Source organism: Ornithodoros turicata, chromosome 1 (assembly GCF_037126465.1).
Source record: "Ornithodoros turicata isolate Travis chromosome 1, ASM3712646v1, whole genome shotgun sequence".
NCBI lineage: Eukaryota > Metazoa > Arthropoda > Arachnida > Ixodida > Argasidae > Ornithodoros > Ornithodoros turicata.
In genome coordinates, this window is record NC_088201.1 from 19,266,550 (window position 1) to 19,290,921 (window position 24,372).

A 24,372-nucleotide genomic window follows, 5' to 3' on the forward strand; every position below is an offset into this window, starting at 1 on the left:
GGGGCCTCATACAAGGAAATGCATGAGAGCCAAGTTATTGTATCTTAGGCAGAAGCAGAAGGACGCCATAGGACCACTGTATACAAAATGCAAACAGTGTGAAAGACCCGCTCACCATAGTAACCAAGTCTCCAAACCACTGATGTGCCAGCTCATGAGCAACAACAATTGCAACGTACTGCTTGCTCCGAGCAGAAGAATTCTGATGGTCATAAAGTAGATATACCTCTCTGTATATGACCAGACCCCAGTTTTCCATAGCCCCTGTAATACGATATAATTATATAAATAAATAATTGTTATCACAGCAGATAGCCGAAGTGCAGGAACTGGAATTACAAATTTCAGTGTAATTTTGCGATAGAAGAACATTTCAATATGGGACTACCATTACAGCACAAAATAGTATATACACATTCAAACAGAATGCATTGGCAGCATCATTCTGAGGCTGGCTAAGAGCTACCAGAGGTGGAGGAAAGAAATGTTCACATCACTGTGCACTCACATTGCCAAACAACACAGTCATCAATGCAGTGGCATAGACCAGGGGGGATCGTACCTTTGGTAGTGCATTTGGGAAAGGGAAATGGGGTGAAATACTCCTACCCCAAGTAAGGTCCCCATAGAACCCTTCCCGAAATATTTTTCTGGTTACGCCACTGCATCAACGTGATGTGCCATATGGTGAACTGGCAAGAGTAACAACTAATGTGAATTATGTAAACATATAACAAGAATAACAACAGTAACAAAAACAGTCAACCCCCATTTATCCGGGCTTCACTTATCCCACGCTATCTGCACAAGAAACATAGGGACAGATTTGAGTTCGTGCTATTTGCCTTCACTTATCCATTGTCGAGTCAGAGACAATGCGCAACTTACATTTAGTCAAGCAGGAACGAAAACCCTTAAGGTTTTCCACCTTTCACATTGTACTCATGCATGGCACACTGACCATACCAGTTCTATCCAAGTCTGTCACCTGAACATTTTTGCTGGAAACAGCCAGTGCCGGATGAACGAGGGTCGATTCTGCTAAAATGAGCTAGCGTCACAGAAATGTTCATTTGCTATGATTATATTATGCATATCCAACGCCCAAAAGTTATGACGATAACAATTTTGTATCCTTTTCACACAAAGGCAAATATGTCAGGGTGTTTTCACAGCAGCACCATCGACTGACTTATGTCAACATGACTCAGTAACCAGCAGATAAAATATTGGTGACTTTTCATACTTCACTATACTTCTTAGGTAGTGTGCTCAATGCACATAAACATTTTTAGTTGCATGAAGGCTATATAGACCCTGTAAACAACTAATGGAGCCTTTTAAATCACTGATCATTTTACACGGTTTTGTATAATGTAATTGCACACTACAATTTCAATTACACGCTAAGAATAGACATGATTTTACTTAAACTGTGACTGATAACCTTTAAAAACTCGAATTGCTGGTGCAGTGCAGCCCTGGTAGTGATGTGTTGGCTGTACCTGGCTTACGAACAGTTGCACTTTGGAGACGAATAACATGGGATAAGAATGACATTGGGTCATAAGACCAAAGAATTAAAGTTAGTCAAATTAAACTTCAGTTGCCCGTGAGTGTATACTGAACCACAGGTTTCGTAAGAAAGAGCTCCACGAAACATGTATTTGGGGAGCAACTATTTCAAGATTTCGTAGAAATGGCTTTCGTAAGTGGTACGGTTGCCACACCTCCTGATACACATGATGTACCTACACTATCACTCTCAAACATGTTCCACCATTAGTGCACAGGGAAGGATAACGGACGCATTTTCGTTACAGTTTCCATTATCGTTACTGCTAAATTTTCGTTTCCGTTATCCATTTCTGATACCCGCTTTTAATTTCGTTTCCGTTACGTTTCCGTTACTGTTTCCGGTAATGGAACGGCTGTTATAGAGCTGCGGTAGGACAGCCCGTTCGGCTCTGTCAGCACCCTGTTTTGCCCAAGTGCTGCTTCGGCACGCGTACACACTACACAAGAAGTAATTTTACGTCGTTGGGATGCGCACATCTTTCAAGATTTTTGAAGAAGTGTAGGAACATGTCTTCAGTCACTCTGAGTCCAGCAACCCAAGATGGGCGTAACCTTCATCCAATGTCACGTTCATAGGCGGACGCTCTCAGTAGTACACGATACTGCCATAGCCACGGTGAAATGAAGTAAAAAAAAAAAAGCATATGCTGTCATCCTCATGCTATGGTGGAGTAGAGTGTGTGGAGTCTATGTTGTGTAAGTCTCATGTCTTGATATTGTGAAGGTAGGTAATGTCACGAGGCTAGCGAGTGATGCACCCTCGATATCCAATACTGCGCTTTGTTTCCGTTCTCTCGTGCAGTATTTAGAGTGTTACAGAGAATGGAGTCATTAAAATACAAAAATGAAATGAAAAGTCACTGAAATGTCATCGCACAACAGTAATAGCCATTACGCGAATTCAATACCAGATGATAATTTTCGTTTCCGTTTCTGTTTCCGGTAATGGAGGACAGTGGTATGCGTTTCCATTTCCGTTATCGTTACCATCTCCAATTTCGGTAATATACCGTTTCTGTTTCCGTTACCATTACCCTTCCCTGTTAGTGCGTCAAGATGTGGCTCTTGTAGGCAGAAGGAAGTATTTGTCAGAAGGACCATTAGCAACGTCGAGATTAGTGAGCCCCAAACAGATCCACTGAAGTATTACCCAGCTCATAATGCAGATGGATGAATGGGTTATAAGTAAAGATGAGTGCAGTGCGGGTGTACCCGCGGATATCCGTGGTACCTGCGCAAGTTTGTTCTTTGCGGGTACACATTTCCGTGTCATCGCGGGTTGCGGGTAAAGTGCGGGTAGACCTGCACTACCTCCACGGAATACGCGGGTATACCCGCAGTACCCGCAGGCGCATAATAATAATTATAATAATTGGGGGTTTACGTCGCGAGACAACTGAGATTATGAGCGACGCCACAGCGGTCGGTCTGTGGATTGCTTTTGCCCACCTGAGGGTTCTTTAACGTGCGATGAAAGCTCATCACACGGCACCCTGTATTTAACGTCCCTCGCGGAAGATGGCGTGTCTAAGCAACTTGTACCCTGCCACCAAGTTGCTGGTGTCCTCGGCCGGGTTCGAACCCACGATCTCGGGATCAGAAGGCGAACACGCTACCGACTGAGCCACCGAGGCCGGTACCCGCAGGCGCAAAACCAACCCATTGGATTTTGGTGTATGACCCGATTCATGGCGAACATCTGGCCCAAAATACTTTCCAAGACGTTCCATATCCAATTCATTATCTCAAAATAAAGTTGTTGTTTACCACATAGGCTTTACTTTGGCTATCTTTCGACACCAAGACTGGTACACTTCACATCAGTAAGCTGGCAACCACATCAACAGTGGCCACAACGTACGCGTTGGAAAAGCGGCTCGCTAACGGACAGTGTCCTCAGCATCAATAAATCATTTCGTGCTGTCACGATCATGTGGTATAACAGAAACATGCGTACGCATTGGGCTGCGGGTATATCGGCGGGTACACGAATAGGCATCGGGATGTGTGGGTGCGGATGCGGGCTGAGCCAATGACATTGCTGCGGACGCGGGTACGGGTTGTGCCCCCGCGGGTGCGGTTGCGGGTGCGGGTGCGGGTATGAATTTTTTTCATACCCGCACTCATCTCTAGTTATAAGGATATTGTGTCTTGCTAGAATATGAGGCTGCTATAATATTTTGTTATGTATTGTTTTTGGTCCTGTTACACTTTGGCTTGGTTTCTTCTGAGCTGTTGTATAGATATTAGGGAACGATCAACATACTGGTAAGTTGCCCTTAATTAACACTCGACGGAGTGGCTTCCTATTGCTATACAGAGACACCAATGACAATGATACTTTAGGAACTTTCTTGAATGCACAAGTCATACTTGATAAACTTCTCTGTCCATGTGGTTCTGGTGATCTGTGATGGGCAAAGTACCTCAAAACTGTACCTCAAAGTACCAAGTACCTGGCATCATTAGTACTTCAAGTACAGTACAGAGTACCCCACTGCAAAGTACTTTAAGTACTCATCAAGTACACCGCCAATTTAATTTGTATCACTTTGCATTTCACTGTTTTGCTAGCTATGTCTTGCCTTTTTAGCAAAACTTTTGCCAGCATTCTTGGCCGTGCCCTACTGGTTAAGTGCTTACCCGCAAATATGAACTGAATCAGATGGCATAATTTAAAATTACATGTACGAGGCAATCAGCTGTGCCATGAATGTGCAAAATAGCATTACACCCTGACTGATCCAAGATCAGTGATCACTTGCCTATAGTGTAGTGTTCTGCAGCATGATGATCAGGGCTGGTAAGAAGGGGGGGGGGGGGGGGCACACTTCAGGGGCCCTCATGAACCAAGGCCAGTCATAATCATATAAAGAAGAAATATCTAGGCTATGTTACAGAGATGTGAAGAGGGGGCCCGAGCATGACCCACCCCGATGTCTTGCCCGTAATTTCTTTCGCCAGCCCTGACGATGACTTGACCTTGTCATTTCAGTTCTCCCAATACATTGTTCTAGTGCATTTTTTTATGTTGTTTCCTCCATTGGCAATTAATAACCATTCTATTTCACAATGTGTGATTCGATTACCTGATGAAGTAAAGTAAGAGAGTGAAGGATAAACATGCTTTCATTTTTACATTTTACATTTTCTAAGTGGTCACATGGATTACACTGCCGCAGATCAGTTATATAAAAAATAAAGCTTTACATTGTGCTTCACCCTTTTTTATTTTCCGAATATTTAAAACAGGTTGTATTAAGGAGTGCTCAGTAATGTATAGGGCACAGATTTTTAGGCACCGAAAACACCCGAAATAGGCAGGCATTTAAGCCCCAGAAAGCACCAAAATAGGCAATAAAAAGAAAGTATAGGCACGTTCTCCTGAGGATGTATACTGACTTTCTTGTACAGCTTTTCACGATATGCGGTGCCTGCACTTGCGCTCGTTTAAACAATGCAATACTACAGCACAGGGGTTCTCAAACAGGGTTTGGTTCCACGAAACCCGGGGGTTCCGCAGGCAGTTACCGTGAACGCGAACTACCGTATTTACTCGCATATTGAACGCACCCAAACTTGAGCACCAAAATGCTGTTACTTGTCCTGTTCCCCACCACACATTAGGCACACCCCTACTCTAGTAGCACGGCCAGATCGTCTCACGTAGCGCCAACCAGCTATCTCACTCGCGCCGCCGCTCGTGTCGCGCAGTCAACGAGACGGAGCGCCTGGCGCCAGAGTGATGAAAGACAAATGAGACGGAAGATAGAACGGAAGACCATTTCATGTGGGAGAATCGCGACGTTCTATTCTGGGCAGATCGCCACGGATATCACTGCATAAATCGCGACAATGATGCAGAACGGCGACGTTCGATTTCATGGAGATCACCGCGGATACCTCTGGAATAAAACGGGAGTGTAACCGTGTATTCACACGAGCGACATTCTCCCAGAAGCAGAAGATGCGCAAATGTCATAGCTTTCTGCTGTCACGTGAGCGCAAGCGCTCAACGGTGTGTCTTCACATACACTGCTAACCATGGGGAATATCCTGCGACGCAGACACAAGGTATTCCGTAGCAGACGACAGGAAAAGCCGCTGACGGTGTCGTCTGCTAAATGCGCCGTACGCCACTCCAGATATTCTGTACCGTGTGAATGCTCAACATAACACGGGACGGAACTTCGGCTCTGTGAGGGAGTGTTTTCGTCTTTTCTTCCACTGGAATATTCCGTGAGGATGTCGCTCGTGTGAATACACGGTAAGTGTACCGTAAGTGTTGGGTTCCAATTTTCCTTCGCGTATTGAACGCACCCCTTCAATGGCGCGATGTTCTGGGTAAAAAAATGTGTGTCTTATACACTAGTAAATATGGCACAAGGAACGCACGCTCTAGCACGTTACAGTCGCAGCTAAATCCCCATAGGGGTTGTCCTTCGGTGGAAGAAAAATAAATGTGTGCTCTGATTAGTTGTGTGTGACCCCACTTGTGTTCTTTCAAAAGTAGATCGGGCGAGCTGGGTGGGGGTTCCTCCAGTGTGCCCGCAAATGTGCATGGGTTCCCTTTGCCTACAAAGTTTGAGAACCTCTGCTACAGAAGCCTCAACTCCTCATACAAGGATACTTATATGCACGGGGCCAATCCCAGGAAACTTTTACGTTCATATTTTAGTCACTCATTGTCCTGAAAGTACACTATAACGAATCATCAGTCCGTGTCTTTTGGTTGCATCTCAACACTACGATCCAACACCAACTAACCCGTCTTGCACCACATTTGAGGCATATTCACGGGTAAGCACTTAACCAGTAGGGCTTCATGGCTTCATAACACTTGCCAAGAATGCTGGCTAAAGTTTTGCTAAAAAGCAAGACACAGCTAGCAAACAGTGAAATGCAAAGTGATACAAATTAAATTTGCAGTCTACTTGATGAGTGCTTAAAGTAATTTGCCTAGTATTTTGTACTTTACTAGACGTACATTTGCAATGGGGGTACTTTGTATTGTACTTGAAGTACTAATGATGCTACTAATACTACGAAGTACTAATAAAGTACAAATGCTGCGAAATGTACTTACAAGTACTACTTGAGTACTTGTGAAGTGAAGTACCTCAGGACGAGAGCCGTCAATATTTCAGACAGAGACTGTTCTTCTGGGCACAGTCCTCATCATTGGCATGGTATTTAAAGGGTTAGAGACATGTTAAAGGTTCATGCGTATTGTGGGTCAACAGCCCGGAAGAAACGGTCCATTCAATCTTTTACGACAGAGGTGAATAGACCTTTTCTGTTTCCAGGCTGCTGACCCACAATACGCATGAACCCTTAACATGTGATGTCGAACCCTTCAAATACCATGCCAACGATCAGGACGGTGCCTAGAAGAACAGTCTCTATGTTCGAAATATCAGCTCTTGTCCTGAGGCACTTCCCTTCACATTTCCTTACCGGTTCGCTGGATTTCCTACCCCTCTACTTGAGTACTTGGAACTTCAAGTACTTCCCATCACTGCTGGTGATTATTGCATGTGCGCCTGACCGTACTGTTTAACCATTTTGGATTTTACATTTACAACTGTACAAATTGTTTCCTGAAGAAAAAAGGAGATATCTATTTCCTTATATGTATTACTGGAATATCTGGTGTAAATGCGCACCCCCGGACATTACAGAATTTGGAAAATGTCCAATGTATAACACATACCATATCGTCGAAGGTACCAGCGATAATAGTACACAGAAACTGTAAACTCAACATCACCGTTAGTGCCCACAGTAATTAAAGCCTGTGCGCTGAGTGTAAGTACTTTTTATACATCTATCTGCATGTCACATAAATGAAAGATTTATGGCCAAAGTCAACCAACAGGACCAAGACTTAAGGGCAGAGGTTGCACGACACCTTAGGAACAGAAAGACTCCGATTTATAATGCACAACTGCAGATCACACCTACTGCCTCTTCAGGACACTTTTTTCAATGTATAAAGTGCAGGTTACACACCAGAGGATACAGTATTTCCAGTTACTAATTTTCACTTTGGACATGACCAGAGAACGTCTCCCAGAGCTGTTCATAAAACCATGCAATAATTTACAATCGTGTTTCATGTCCAGATTGGCTGCATCATGTCGCAAAAGCCGATGCCCTTGCTCAATTAAAAAAGGAAAGAAAAAACAGAGTTTTGGGGAATAAACTGTTCGAGATTGTGAAGCAGAAGAGATGTGTATTGCACTTTTGTGACATACAAATTTGATATTTGGCTTTTACTGAATATTCATCGCTGCCTGATTTTTTCATGAAAAATGCAAAATGCTGAATTTCAGTTCCAAAATTCTTTTGATTTTAGGTAGCAGAGGGTGCAGGATATGCAATAGGTGGTTGTAGATTTATCAGTTATCTGCTACTGACCGTATTGACAGAAAAGCCATCACCCGTGCTCTCACAGGACAGCGTATGGATGGACACCATAAACTCAATGCACCTGGAATGTGCAAGTGAAAACTACTAGCTTTCATAAGTGATGTCACATTATTTGATAGGTTCCCATATTGAACACTAAAATGCACTCCAGAATATTGTGCTTCAATATGAAACATACGCACCCGCAGCTAACTCAGCCGCTGCAACCAGGTCCAGCTTGGGTAAAGGGTACGGAACATTAAAATAGTCCTCATAAAATGATAATGCTTTAGCGGCAACCTAAAAAATGTAGAAGAAAAGGCATTAAGTTTTCTGGCTTTTACCAAACACACTGATCTCACGTAGTCAAGAACTGCCTCAAAATGCGGCAGATGCACTACAGTTCAATCTGGCTGCAATAACACCATTTGTAATGGATTATTGACCCATCCATAATGTATGAAATTTTGCCGATACTTTTATAGGATTCAATCGATTACAAAAAGTGGTCCGCCACGACTGTGACTGACAAGAACGAGCACACATTATTCATTATTTGTGAATTTGTTCTGTGAAATATGCCAAGCAGAGGCACAACAATCTCAGTGTGTGGGAATTCATATCTGCATTTCTGAAGAGCAATCCTACGCTTTAGTGCGATCACAGCGTTCACGGCAAGCTTCTACCTCCACTCCGGCCCCTTGTCTAGTGCTTCCCACCACTGGCTTCTAAAATCGATCCCTTTAAATCAGTGGCAACGGATCACATGGTGACGGCAGCAGGTCACTTTAGGTTTAGAGTTAGCTTGCTACTACACTAATTCAATTCCACAGGAAACCTTGGGGAGACTAATGCACGACTAACTAACGGCTAATAATCAAATCCACACTCACTTCAAGAGCAAATACTCCTTGCTCCTTCTTTCCTACAGGTGTGTACACACGGACACAAACACCACTTGCAGATTTTCCTTCGACGTAATCATATTCCCCTATAACCATGGCCACCAGGTATGTCGACATTATCGGAGTAGTCGCAAACTTCACTTCTCGATGTGTGTTCTCAGGCGACAGAAGCTGATCACTCACAACATTCTGAAAGACATTCTTAGCTGAAACACATTGTTCCGTCGATAACCACCGTTAAAACTCTAGTCCAACTCTAACCTTTTGGAAATGTTTTGACACTACACTCTTAAAAATGAAGTTCACCAGATAGCATGCTCCTAGCCAACCAGCCAGAAAATTCTGCCAGACTCTTCTTAGTACAGCACTGCAAAACCTAGTTCGCGTTTTAATTACTGCTATGCTGTGTTTTGCTCCTGCAGTCGATTCGAAACAGATACCAAAACAGATGTCTCGCACAGAATGGGAGCTTTCAAACAGATGGCCACAACAGATACATTACACGATACTCTTAAATTTCCTTTTATGAAATTCAGTGCATGTTGAACATTGCAGCAACGTTATATTACAAAACTTACACAATTCGACAAAGCCACTAGGTCCTTCGGCACAACTAGAGTGACATCAAATGTGGCCTTGATGGCCGGCTCATCCCAACATGGAAATGCTCTTCTGGCATCTGAGGACTAAATAAAAGAAGGAAGAATAAAAGATAAACAAATGTATGCATACATGATACTGACTGCTACACAAAGACACATACTGAATACCTTTAATGCCTATATGCCATAGCTAATATTTTTGTCCCTTGCAGTCATACTAACAGAAAAATAACAGAAAATAAAGTCTGCCCACAAGCATGAAGTCACTCACCTCAAATTGAGTGACAGCACCATATTTCTCCTCGCCATTGGTTCCCTTGTATTTCACCCGGTATAGCCCTTTCAAGTTCTCGTTCAGTTCACCAGTAAAGGTCATTTTCAACAACCCATCGCCTGGTAAGAGTTCTGTGTCAAAGGAAAGCTCTGCTCGTTCGTCAATCTTTGACAGGCTAATGTTGCCTGCCTTGTGGACTGAAAGTAAAGCAGAAGAGCATTAGTTTGAAATGTTACTAGGTATATTTAATAAAAATCTCCTTTTTTAGTGCATTTAAGCCAATGCCACCAAATGTGATAGACAACATGGACTGATCTGTAATGACTAATGTGCAACCATTAAGAGCCTGTTTAGTGTCCGGATCATCAAGCTTGAGTAGCAGATCTGTTCCTCGTATTAAACTTTATGATTATTCACAGAAAATTATAACTTCCTATCAGCAATTTGAGAAAACTTTGTTTCTTTTTGTGTCCATTTTGTGGATGTTGCACTGCAAAAAGGTATAATGTGGGGGGCTTTCTTCAGACCTGCTCAAATTGAAGTGATGGGAAGTTATGCTGGCATGCAAGTAATTGTTTGTGTGCAACCTGTAACGATGTGTTCCGTTCAAAGGATCATTCTATCACTGTCCTGATTTGTCAAGTGCTGACAACAACCACTATTTTTCTTCTTTGTCTCGTGGGTTCCTTTCTAGCAAGTATACAATTCCTTTTAAAAAAGCACTCTGGATCAAAGTCAGTTTTCTCAGAATTCAGTCAGTTTTCTCTAGTTGAATTTAAAGTAGAAAACAAGTCTGACATTCTACATCCTAAACACTAGTCGATTTTGGCAGTCAACTAATCATCAAGTCCCAGTCCAATCTTCTAACAACATTTGGTGCCCTCGTGTTTCGTAGTAAGTCATGAAAAGGAGTTGCACAAATAGTGGACACTTACCACTTCCGCTGGAAGAGACATACTCGGCAGACTTAATATCAATGTCCAGTGAATTCAAGGTTACCTTTGAAGTGGGCTGCACAACCTGCAATATGAAGTGGTTACACTTAACATAACCCTCTTCACTGTCTATATGCTATTAGGACGTCAACGAAAACCCAGCAACATCAATAGCCAGTACATTCTTGTTTTTTCAGCCCATATCCATATACAGTAGCGTAGTCAGATTCACAATAGAGCATGGGCACTGTCTTGTAAGTAACAACAGCAGGGAGTGATAGGTGTATGTCAAGGAAGCCCTCTTCCACTGCATACTGTGTGTTTCTCGTTTTGTTCACATGGGTTACACAACTGGGATGGATATTTTTGGAGGAACTTGAGCTCCCTTGAGCCCCTCACAGTGACTCCATGGCTAGGCATATTTCTTTGTGCTGGGAAACAGGGTTTAGGTACCCCTGATATCTCTACGAAGACCAAAGTATCATGAAAATCAAGAGGCGCAGGTTCAGTTTCAAGCTGACTGGCCTTTTCAACAACTGCCATACTTGAATCTTACAAGTACTACGCACTGCTTTCAGTAATGGCAAGAATCTCAAGGACACCCAGCAACTTCAAACTTCATAAATGTTACTTTCAAGTAAGGTGCAAATTCCCAGCTACAACTCCCCACAGGCCTTTGCAAATGGTAACAGACGATAGACTCTCTTTCATTAGCGCAAGACTCACAAACAACAAGAAGCTGGACATAGGTTTCTACTTTATCAGGTCCCTTGGCTAAAACTTTATGCGAGGAGGCACATATTTTGGTACACATGTCGAAGCCATGTTGCAGAGAAGCAGTGTTGCTATCACACCCATGAAATGTCACATAGTCAGGATCCCACACACTTTCATTCATTAAAAATCGATGGCTCACTCCAACCTTTCAATAATTGTGTCATTTCCTAGGGAAAAGCAAAAGGAACACGCTAGAACGAACAGAGAAGAACGCACGCTAGAAGGAACACGCCACAAATATATTCCTCACAGTTTGTGCATGGTGTGCAAATGAAAATTTCTGTAGACTTCAGAAGAAGCGAGTCCGCCTTGATCAGCTGCAACTGTAGCTCTTTAGTTGGAGCAGTGCAAGGTGAAATCACCAGATAGTCAACACAAGTGTTGCCTGTTGTTCTTGCACAAAGAAACTGAACCTCAACTGGACTGCGAAAGTTGTTGTGACCAAAACTAAACAATCCAGCTACAGTGTTGTCGCAGTGAAGACACAATACTTTTGCTTTTATCCATCCAAAGGGTTCCTCAGCTGCTAGAGTATGTGAAGCTCCCGAACACAACACTGGACACTTGAGAGAGCAACCTGAGTCTGAGCAATTTCTAAATATATTCTCGATTATCCCCAAAATAAGACATAGCAAGTCACTTGGCTAGAGTCGATTTGAACACCTATTTTCACTCTCCCAAGCTATTGTTTTCAGGCATGGCCTTGCAGCCTGACGGCAGCTTAGTGGCGGGAGTTCTTGATGGTGCACATCCTTTTTCTTTCTTTTTTATTGTTCCCGTTGGAAAGAAGACTTTCCTTGCGAAATACAATACAACTACAATAGCATGCTGTTCGCTTTTATGGGTGCTTTTTCTTCCTCAGGTGGGCAAAGGGCATACCTTTTTTTTTTATTTCTATGTAAGCACCTCAAAGCAACTGTGTCTATGAGTGGCGTACAGGTGTGGACCGATGGGGAGAGGATAGCAAGAAGGAGTAAGAGATGGGGGGGGGGGAGCATACTGCAACAGATTTTTCCACCAAGTGGTTTACAGTTGTCTGCATTGTATAGTTTCGGAGTTCATGGAGGCGTGATCATAGCGCGTCTAGGCGAGGTGGCCCCAAGGTAGCATGTGCTGCCACCCCTCGTTATTGGCTTTCTCAGGTAACTTGACCCTTATAGATCTCCAACAGAGCTAAAAATCACCCCCTGCTCGACACCACTTGCCCGCGGCTTTCCTTTCCTCGAGTACCCGAGGGCACCTCCTTTCGTTTCTCCATGGGCAAAGGACTATACTTCAGGACAAGTCAACTCCTACAGGTCAACTCTGCCCACAAATTTAAAGACGTCTGTGACTGGCTTAGGTGGGTACACAATGCCTCCGAGTCTCAACGTAGTGCACTTGCAGGCTAAAAACTGTTGCTTGTACACTGATCATGATTCAAAAACACCCATCGGAGACGACGTAATTGCAGCATTCAAAAGCAAACCCATAAAATACCTGCGCTAGCAAAACAAGTGGAGTGGCTTTCCAGACTGCCTGGCACCCACCACCTTATCCATGCCCCACTCTCATTGTGCGCACTACATTCTCCACTGGCGGAGATAGATCTCAGTGCCTGCAGCTCCTATGTTGTCTCAGAAGACAAAAATTTATTACTTGCTGCTTAGAGTGTAAAGGCATCCCATAATGTGAAGTACAGTTGTGTGCTGCAGTTGGAGTTTGCCAACATTACCACATGAATATACACTTTTAACTTTTAATATACCCTTATCACTTTTAACAAGGTGGCCGGTATAAAGCCTTCAGTTCGCAATCGATTTTTACCATAATTTGTCGACTCATGCTGGTCCGGGGTCATTCATCATGTACAGGCGTCACCACCCTTAACCGTAGCACGTGGCCTGCTTGCATGCCAGCGCCGCCTTGTGTCGATGATGGGGCGTGCTGGGGTGGAGACTCTGGGGCCCTGGTGCACAAGCGCCCCCTCTCGACAGGGGCATGGCAAGCACGCACGGATCACCTACTCGGTTAGCTATCTGCAGACACTTCAGCGATAAGAAAATCAGTATACGAGCAAAAATATCAGTGTTTCTTTGGCATATCCACACAAACACGTTACCAAATCTTTCCTCAGCACCATGAAATAAAAACAAAAAATTCTGTGACAACACATATCATAGATTCATAGTGAACAGAACGCTCAGAGCAAACATGGGTGAGCCTACAGCGTTTGCATATTCCATGATAGGCAAGCCTGAGCGATGGGCAAGACACGTAAACAAACACAAATACGAAGGCTCAATTTTTTTTTTTTTTTGAGCCTTCGTGTTTGTGTTTGTTTACGTGTCTTGCCCATCGCTCAGGCTTGCCTATCATGGAATTTATCCACCAGCTAGCCTGCATTTACGCCATTCTGTCAGCGTTTGCATATGTCTCAAACTTATTTCGGAATATTGTGCCCCTCAAGCTCGCCCTTCCGCAAACCGGCATTTAGATAAAGCGTGGTAGATAACGCACACGCGCGGTTATTGTGCCTGTTTTGCGAGGGCATAAGGTGATACTATACAGCAGGAGATCCATTCGTACCATGCCAATTACCCTGAGCTGAACCGATCGAGAGGAGGCGCTCAAGTACCATGGTCTTAGAGTCTCCACCCCAGCATCGACGCAAGGCGGCGCTGGCATGCAAGCAGGCCACGCGCGATGCACTCCCGCGATACGGTTAAGGGTGGCGACGCCTGTACAATCTTCTCGCGCACATATTGCATCACCCCTTTCACGTAATACATGTGGACACAGCAAGCATTTCCCTTTTCGGATATAGTTTAGTAACGATACCGTGGCTCCTACGAAGACAAAATCATTAAAAACACGGAAAACCGATATGCGTCCGGTCACTACATGCAATTTTACTATTTTACGAGCCAAAAATTGTTACCGATTTGCAAAATTTGTGAATTTTCATACGAAATTACCTCTTTCGACAACGGATAATTACCGCGATCTATCTCCAACCCCCATCCCACTACTTCAGCGCCACCATCCCAATGGAACCAAAATATGACACAAACACAAAAGTATAAAATTCAATTCTTTGATTTTTCAACCTTTTTCATGTAACTAAAACGTAAATTTATTACAAATAACGCATAACATTAGGAAGAAACTGTGATGAAACAGCAATCTCGCGATGTCGCCGAACACCGCAAGCACGTGAATCAGACGACACTTCGCAAGTGCTTGATTCCAAAACCACAAACACGAACTTGTTCAAGTTGGGCCACATCCTTAAGGACACACAAACGACGGTATCCTGGATACACTCGCAGTGCTTGGTGCCCAATCATGACGTAGAGCTCTCTCGATACATGAGATACATATTCCCCTGATGTAACCTAACCTCAGTCATGACGGATGCACAGTCTACATGGGCCCTCTCGACACATGGAATATGTATTCAGCTGATCTAACCTAACCTCAGTCACAACGGACGCGCAGTCTACATGGGCCCTCCCGACACATGGAATACATGTCAGCCAGACCTAACCTATTCTCAGTCACGACGGATGCACAGTATATATGGGCCCTCTCGACACATGGAATATGTATTTGCAAAACCTAACCTAACCTCAGTCACGAAGGAAGCACAGTATATGTGGGCCCTCTCGACACATGGAATATGTATTCTCCAGACCTAGCCTAACCTCAGTCACGACGGACGCGCAGTCTACATGGGCCCTCTTGACACATGGAATACGTATTCGCCAGACCTAACCTAACCTCAGTCACGACGGATGCACAGTATATATGGGCCCTTTCGACACATGGAATACGTATTCGCCAGACCTAACCTAACCTCAGTCACGACGGATGCACAGTACATATGAGCCCTCTCGACACATGGAATACGTATTCGCCAGACCTAACCTAACCTCAGTCACGACGGATGCACAGTATATATGGGCCCTCTCGACACATGGAATACGTATTGGCCAGGCCAGACCTAACCTAACCTCAGTCACGACGGAAACACAGTCTACATGGGCCCTCTCGACACATGGAATACGTATTTGCCAGACCTAACCTAACCTCAGTCACGACGGATGCACAGTATATATGGGCCCTCTCAACACATGGAATACGTATTCGCCAGACCTAACCTAACCTCAGTCACGACGGACGCGCATGGGCCCTCCCGACACATGGAATACATGTCTGCCAGACCTAACCTAACCTCAGTCACGAAGGAAGCACAGTCTACATGGGCCCTCTCGACACATGGAATACGTATTCGCCAGACCTAACCTAACCTCAGTCACGAAGGAAGCACAGTCTAGATGGGCCCTCTCGACACATGGAATACGTATTCGCCAGACCTAACCTAACCTCAGTCACGACGGATCCACAGTATGTATGGGCCCTCTCGACACATGGAATACGTATTCGCCAGACCTAACCTAACCTCAGTCACGACGGATGCACAGTACATATGAGCCCTCTCGACACATGGAATACGTATTCGCCAGACCTAACCTAACCTCAGTCACGACGGATGCACAGTATATATGGGCCCTCTCGACACATGGAATACGTATTGGCCAGGCCAGACCTAACCTAACCTCAGTCACGACGGAAACACAGTCTACATGGGCCCTCTCGACACATGGAATACGTATTTGCCAGACCTAACCTAACCTCAGTCACGACGGATGCACAGTATATATGGGCCCTCTCAACACATGGAATACGTATTCGCCAGACCTAACCTAACCTCAGTCACGACGGACGCGCATGGGCCCTCCCGACACATGGAATACATGTCTGCCAGACCTAACCTAACCTCAGTCACGAAGGAAGCACAGTCTACATGGGCCCTCTCGACACATGGAATACGTATTCGCCAGACCTAACCTAACCTCAGTCACGAAGGAAGCACAGTCTAGATGGGCCCTCTCGACACATGGAATACGTATTCGCCAGACCTAACCTAACCTCAGTCACGACGGATCCACAGTATGTATGGGCCCTCTCGACACATGGAATACGTATTCGCCAGACCTAACCTAACCTCAGTCACGACGGAAGCACAGTCTACATGGGCCCTCTCGACACATGGAATACGTATTCGCCAGACCTAACCTAACCTAACCTCAGTCACGACGGATGCACAGTATATATGGGCCCTCTCGACACATGGAATACGTATTCGCCAGACCTAACCTAACCTCAGTCACGACGGATGCACAGTATATATGGGCCCTCTCGACACATGGAATACATGTCTGCCAGACCTAACTTAACCTCAGTCACGACGGATGCACAGTATATATGGGCCCTCTCGACACATGGAATACGTATTCGCCAGACCTAACCTAACCTCAGTCACGACGGATGCACAGTATATATGGGCCCTCTCGACACATGGAATACATGTCTGCCAGACCTAACCTAACCTCAGTCACGACAGATGCACAGTATATATGGGCCCTCTCGACACATGGAATACGTATTCGCCAGACCTAACCTAACCTCAGTCACGACGGAAACGCAGTCTACATGGGCCCTCTCGACACATGAAATACGTATTCGCCAGACCTAACCTAACCTCAGTCACGACGGATGCACAGCATATATGGGCCCTCTCGACACATGGAATACGTATTCGCCAGACCTAACCTAACCTCAGTCACGACGGACGCGCAGTCTACATGGGCCCTCCCGACACATGGAATACATGTCTGCCAGACCTAACCTAACCTCAGTCACGAAGGAAGCACAGTCTAGATGGGCCCTCTCGACACATGGAATACGTATTCGCCAGACCTAACCTAACCTCAGTCACGAAGGAAGCACAGTCTACATGGGCCCTCTCGACACATGGAATACGTATTCGCCAGACCTAACCTAACCTCAGTCACGACGGATGCACAGTCTACATGGGCCCTCTCGACACATGGAATACGTATTCGCCAGACCTAACCTAACCTCAGTCACTACGGAAGCACAGTCTACATGGGCCCTCTCGACACATGGAATACGTATTCGCCAGACCTAACCTAACCTCAGTCACGAAGGAAGCACAGTCTAGATGGGCCCTCTCGACACATGGAATACGTATTCGCCAGACCTAACCTAACCTCAGTCACGACGGATCCACAGTATGTATGGGCCCTCTCGACACATGGAATACGTATTCGCCAGACCTAACCTAACCTCAGTCACGACGGAAGCACAGTCTACATGGGCCCTCTCGACACATGGAATACGTATTCGCCAGACCTAACCTAACCTAACCTCAGTCACGACGGATGCACAGTATATATGGGCCCTCTCGACACATGGAATACGTATTCGCCAGACCTAACCTAACCTCAGTCACGACGGATCCACAGTATATATGGGCCCTCTCGACACATGGAATACATGTCTGCCAGACCTAACTTAACCTCAGTCACGACGGATGCACAGTATATATGGGCCCTCTCGACACATGGAATACGTATTCGCCAGACCTAACCTAACCTCAGTCACGACGGATGCACAGTATATATGGGCCCTCTCGACACATGGAATACATGTCTGCCAGACCTAACCTAACCTCAGTCACGACAGATGCACAGTATATATGGGCCCTCTCGACACATGGAATACGTATTCGCCAGACCTAACCTAACCTCAGTCACGACGGAAACGCAGTCTACATGGGCCCTCTCGACACATGAAATACGTATTCGCCAGACCTAACCTAACCTCAGTCACGACGGATGCACAGCATATATGGGCCCTCTCGACACATGGAATACGTATTCGCCAGACCTAACCTAACCTCAGTCACGACGGACGCGCAGTCTACATGGGCCCTCCCGACACATGGAATACATGTCTGCCAGACCTAACCTAACCTCAGTCACGAAGGAAGCACAGTCTAGATGGGCCCTCTCGACACATGGAATACGTATTCGCCAGACCTAACCTAACCTCAGTCACGAAGGAAGCACAGTCTACATGGGCCCTCTCGACACATGGAATACGTATTCGCCAGACCTAACCTAACCTCAGTCACGACGGATGCACAGTCTACATGGGCCCTCTCGACACATGGAATACGTATTCGCCAGACCTAACCTAACCTCAGTCACTACGGAAGCACAGTCTACATGGGCCCTCTCGACACATGGAATACGTATTCGCCAGACCTAACCTAACCTAACCTCAGTCACGACGGAAGCACAGTCTACATGGGCCCTCTCGACACATGGAATACGTATTCGCCAGACCTAACCTAACCACAGTCACGACGGATGCACAGTATATATGGGCCCTCTCGACACATGGAATACGTATTCGCCAGACCTAACCTAACATCAGTCACGACGGATGCACAGTATATATGGGCCCTCTCGACACATGGAATACATGTCTGCCAGACCTAACCTAACCTCAGTCACGACGGATGCACAGTATATATGGGCCCTCTCGATACATGGAATACACGTCTGCCAGACCTAACCTAACATCAATCACGACAGAAGCACAGTCTACATGGGCCCTCTCGACACATGGAATACTATTCGCCAGACCTAACCTCAGTCACGACGGATGCACAGTATATATGGGCCCTCTGGACACATGGAATACGTATTCGCCAGACCTAACCTAACCTCAGTCATGACGGATGCACAGTATATACGGGCCCTCTCGACACATGGAATATGTATTCGCCAGACCTAACCTAACCTCAGTCACGACGGAAGCACAGTCTACATGGGCCGTCTCGACACATGGAATACGTATTCACCAGACCTGACCTAACCTCAGTCACGGCTGGTGCACAGTATATATGGGCCCTCTCGACACATGGAATACGTATTGGCCAGGCCAGACCTAACCTAACCTCAGTCACGACGGAAGCACAGTCTACATGGGCCCTCTCGACACATGGAATACGTATTCGCCAGACCTAACCTAACCTAACCTCAGTCACGACGGATGCACAGTATATATGGGCCCTCTCGACACATGGAATACGTATTCGCCAGACCTAACCTAACCTCAGTCACGACGGATGCACAGTATATATGGGCCCTCTCGACACATGGAATACATGTCTGCCAGACCTAACCTAACCTCAGTCACGACGGATGCACAGTATATATGGGCCCTCTCGATACATGGAATACACGTCTGCCAGACCTAACCTAACCTCAGTCACGACGGATGCACAGTATATAAGGGCCCTCTCGACACATGGAATACGTATTCGCCAGACCTAACCTAACATCAATCACGACAGAAGCACAGTCTACATGGGCCCTCTCGACACATGGAATACTATTCGCCAGACCTAACCTCAGTCACGACGGATGCACAGTATATATGGGCCCTCTGGACACATGGAATACGTATTCGCCAGACCTAACCTAACCTCAGTCATGACGGATGCACAGTATATACGGGCCCTCTCGACACATGGAATATGTATTCGCCAGACCTAACCTAACCTCAGTCACGACGGAAGCACAGTCTACATGGGCCGTCTCGACACATGGAATACGTATTCACCAGACCTGACCTAACCTCAGTCACGACTGGTGCACAGTATATATGGGCCCTCTCGACACATGGAATACGTATTGGCCAGGCCAGACCTAACCTAACCTCAGTCACGACGGAAGCACAGTCTACATGGGCCCTCTCGACACATGGAATACGTATTCGCCAGACCTAACCTAACCTAACCTCAGTCACGACGGATGCACAGTATATATGGGCCCTCTCGACACATGGAATACGTATTCGCCAGACCTAACCTAACCTCAGTCACGACGGATGCACAGTATATATGGGCCCTCTCGACACATGGAATACATGTCTGCCAGACCTAACTTAACCTCAGTCACGACGGATGCACAGTATATATGGGCCCTCTCGACACATGGAATACGTATTCGCCAGACCTAACCTAACCTCAGTCACGAAGGAAGCACAGTCTACATGGGCCCTCTCGACACATGGAATACGTATTCGCCAGACCTAACCTAACCTCAGTCACGACGGAAGCACAGTCTACATGGGCCCTCTCGACACATGGAATACGTATTCGCCAGACCTAACCTAACCTAACCTCAGTCACGACGGATGCACACCATATATGGGCCCTCTCGACACATGGAATACGTATTCGCCAGACCTAACCTAACCTCAGTCACGACGGATGCACAGTATATATGGGCCCTCTCGACATATGGAATACATGTCTGCCAGACCTAACCTAACCTCAGTCACGACGGATGCACAGTATATATGGGCCCTCTCGACACATGGAATACATGTCTGCCAGACCTAACTTAACCTCAGTCACGACGGATGCACAGTATATATGGGCCCTCTTGACACATGGAATACGTATTCGCCAGACCTAACCTAACCTCAGTCACGACGGATGCACAGTATATATGGGCCCTCTCGACACATGGAATACATGTCTGCCAGACCTAACCTAACCTCAGTCACGACAGATGCACAGTATATATGGGCCCTCTCGACACATGGAATACGTATTCGCCAGACCTAACCTAACCTCAGTCACGACGGATGCACAGTATATATGGGCCCTCTCGACACATGGAATACGTATTCGCCAGACCTAACCTAACCTCAGTCACGACGGACGCGCAGTCTACATGGGCCCTCCCGACACATGGAATACATGTCTGCCAGACCTAACCTAACCTCAGTCACGAAGGAAGCACAGTCTAGATGGGCCCTCTCGACACATGGAATACGTATTCGCCAGACCTAACCTAACCTCAGTCACGACGGATGCACAGTCTACATGGGCCCTCTCGACACATGGAATACGTATTCGCCAGACCTAACCTAACCTCAGTCACGACGGATGCACAGTCTACATGGGCCCTCTCGACACATGGAATACGTATTCGCCAGACCTAACCTAACCTCAGTCACGACGGATGCACAGTCTACATGGGCCCTCTCGACACATGGAATACGTATTCGCCAGACCTAACCTAACCTCAGTCACGACGGAAGCACAGTCTACATGGGCCGTCTCGACACATGGAATACGTATTCGCCAGACCTAACCTAACCTCAGTCACGACGGAAGCACAGTCTACATGGGCCCTCTCGACACATGGAATACGTATTCGCCAGACCTAACCTAACCTCAGTCACGACGGAAGCACAGTCTACATGGGCCCTCTCGACACATGGAATACGTATTTGCCAGACCTAACCTAACCTAACCTCAGTCACGACGGATGCACAGTATATATGGGCCCTCTCGACACATGGAATACGTATTCGCCAGACCTAACCTAACCTCAGTCACGACGGATGCACAGTATATATGGGCCCTCTCGACACATGGAATACATGTCTGCCAGACCTAACCTAACCTCAGTCACGACGGATGCACAGTATATATGGGCCCTCTCGATACATGGAATACACGTCTGCCAGACCTAACCTAACCTCAGTCACGACGGATGCACAGTATATATGGGCCCTCTCGACACATGGAATACGTATTCGCCAGACCTAACCTAACCTCAATCACGACGGAAGCACAGTCTACATGGGCCCTCTCGACACATGGAATACTATTCGCCAGACCTAACCTCAGACACGACGGATGCAGTATATATGGGCCCTCTGGACACATGGAATACGTATTCGCCAGACCTAACCTAACCTCAGTCACGACGGATGCACAGTATATACGGGCCCTCTCGACACATGGAATACGTATTCGCCAGACCTAACCTAACCTCAGTCACGACGGATGCACAGTCTACATGGGCCCTCTCGACACATGGAATACGTATTCGCCAGACCTAACCTAACCTCAGTCACGACGGAAGCACAGTCTACATGGGCCGTCTCGACACATGGAATACGTATTCGCCAGACCTAACCTAACCTCAGTCACGACGGAAGCACAGTCTACATGGGCCCTCTCGACACATGGAATACGTATTCGCCAGACCTAACCTAACCTCAGTCACGACGGAAGCACAGTCTACATGGGCCCTCTCGACACATGGAATACGTATTTGCCAGACCTAACCTAACCTAACCTCAGTCACGACGGATGCACAGTATATAAGGGCCCTCTCGACACATGGAATACGTATTCGCCAGACCTAACCTAACCTCAATCACGACAGAAGCACAGTCTACATGGGCCCTCTCGACACATGGAATACTATTCGCCAGACCTAACCTCAGTCACGACGGATGCACAGTATATATGGGCCCTCTGGACACATGGAATACGTATTCGCCAGACCTAACCTAACCTCAGTCACGACGGATGCACAGTATATACGGGCCCTCTCGACACATGGAATATGTATTCGCCAGACCTAACCTAACCTCAGTCACGACGGAAGCACAGTCTACATGGGCCCTCTCGACACATGGAATACGTATTCACCAGACCTAACCTAACCTCAGTCACGACGGAAGCACGGTCTACATGGGCCCTCTCGACACATGGAATACGTATTCGCCAGACCTGACCTAACCTCAGTCACGACTGGTGCACAGTATATATGGGCCCTCTCGACACATGGAATACGTATTGGCCAGGCCAGACCTAACCTAACCTCAGTCACGACGGAAACGCAGTCTACATGGGCCCTCTCGACACATGGAATACGTATTTGCCAGACTTAACCTAACCTCAGTCACGACGGATGCACAGTATATATGGGCCCTCTCAACAAATGGAATACGTATTCGCCAGACCTAACCTAACCTCAGTCACGACGGACGCGCATGGGCCCTCCCGACACATGGAATACATGTCTGCCAGACCTAACCTAACCTCAGTCACGAAGGAAGCACAGTCTACATGGGCCCTCTCGACACATGGAATACGTATTCGCCAGACCTAACCTAACCTCAGTCACGAAGGAAGCACAGTCTACATGGGCCCTCTCGACACATGGAATACGTATTCGCCAGACCTAACCTAACCTCAGTCACGACGGAAGCACAGTCTACATGGGCCCTCTCGACACATGGAATACGTATTCGCCAGACCTAACCTAACCTAACCTCAGTCACGACGGATGCACACCATATATGGGCCCTCTCGACACATGGAATACGTATTCGCCAGACCTAACCTAACCTCAGTCACGACGGATGCACAGTATATATGGGCCCTCTCGACATATGGAATACATGTCTGCCAGACCTAACCTAACCTCAGTCACGACGGATGCACAGTATATATGGGCCCTCTCGACACATGGAATACATGTCTGCCAGACCTAACTTAACCTCAGTCACGACGGATGCACAGTATATATGGGCCCTCTTGACACATGGAATACGTATTCGCCAGACCTAACCTAACCTCAGTCACGACGGATGCACAGTATATATGGGCCCTCTCGACACATGGAATACATGTCTGCCAGACCTAACCTAACCTCAGTCACGACAGATGCACAGTATATATGGGCCCTCTCGACACATGGAATACGTATTCGCCAGACCTAACCTAACCTCAGTCACGACGGAAACACAGTCTACATGGGCCCTCTCGACACATGGAATACGTATTCGCCAGACCTAACCTAACCTCAGTCACGACGGATGCACAGTATATATGGGCCCTCTCGACACATGGAATACATGTCTGCCAGACCTAACCTAACCTCAGTCACGACGGATGCACAGTATATATGGGCCCTCTCGATACATGGAATACACGTCTGCCAGACCTAACCTAACCTCAGTCACGACGGATGCACAGTATATATGGGCCCTCTCGACACATGGAATACGTATTCGCCAGACCTAACCTAACCTCAATCACGACGGAAGCACAGTCTACATGGGCCCTCTCGACACATGGAATACTATTCGCC

General features: G+C 46.5%; 1 protein-coding gene across 4 annotated transcripts in view; it reads right to left on the reverse strand.

The window, feature by feature from the left end:
* Positions 1–24,372, reverse strand: part of LOC135377591 (puromycin-sensitive aminopeptidase-like) — a 64,803-nt gene that overhangs the window by 33,965 nt on the left and 6,466 nt on the right. For 3 of the 4 annotated variants that reach the window (XM_064610122.1, XM_064610121.1, XM_064610120.1), the window contains 6 exons: positions 10,706–10,790; positions 9,768–9,967; positions 9,473–9,580; positions 8,883–9,083; positions 8,193–8,289; positions 116–264 (listed from right to left, as the gene is read on the reverse strand). In XM_064610122.1, coding sequence (XP_064466192.1) covers positions 116–264; positions 8,193–8,289; positions 8,883–9,083; positions 9,473–9,580; positions 9,768–9,967; positions 10,706–10,790 — 840 coding nt within the window. Of the gene's footprint in view, positions 1–115; positions 265–8,192; positions 8,290–8,882; positions 9,084–9,472; positions 9,581–9,767; positions 9,968–10,705; positions 10,791–13,288; positions 13,322–24,372 lie in introns of those variants that run through there. The other variant, XM_064610124.1, reaches the window with a different exon arrangement.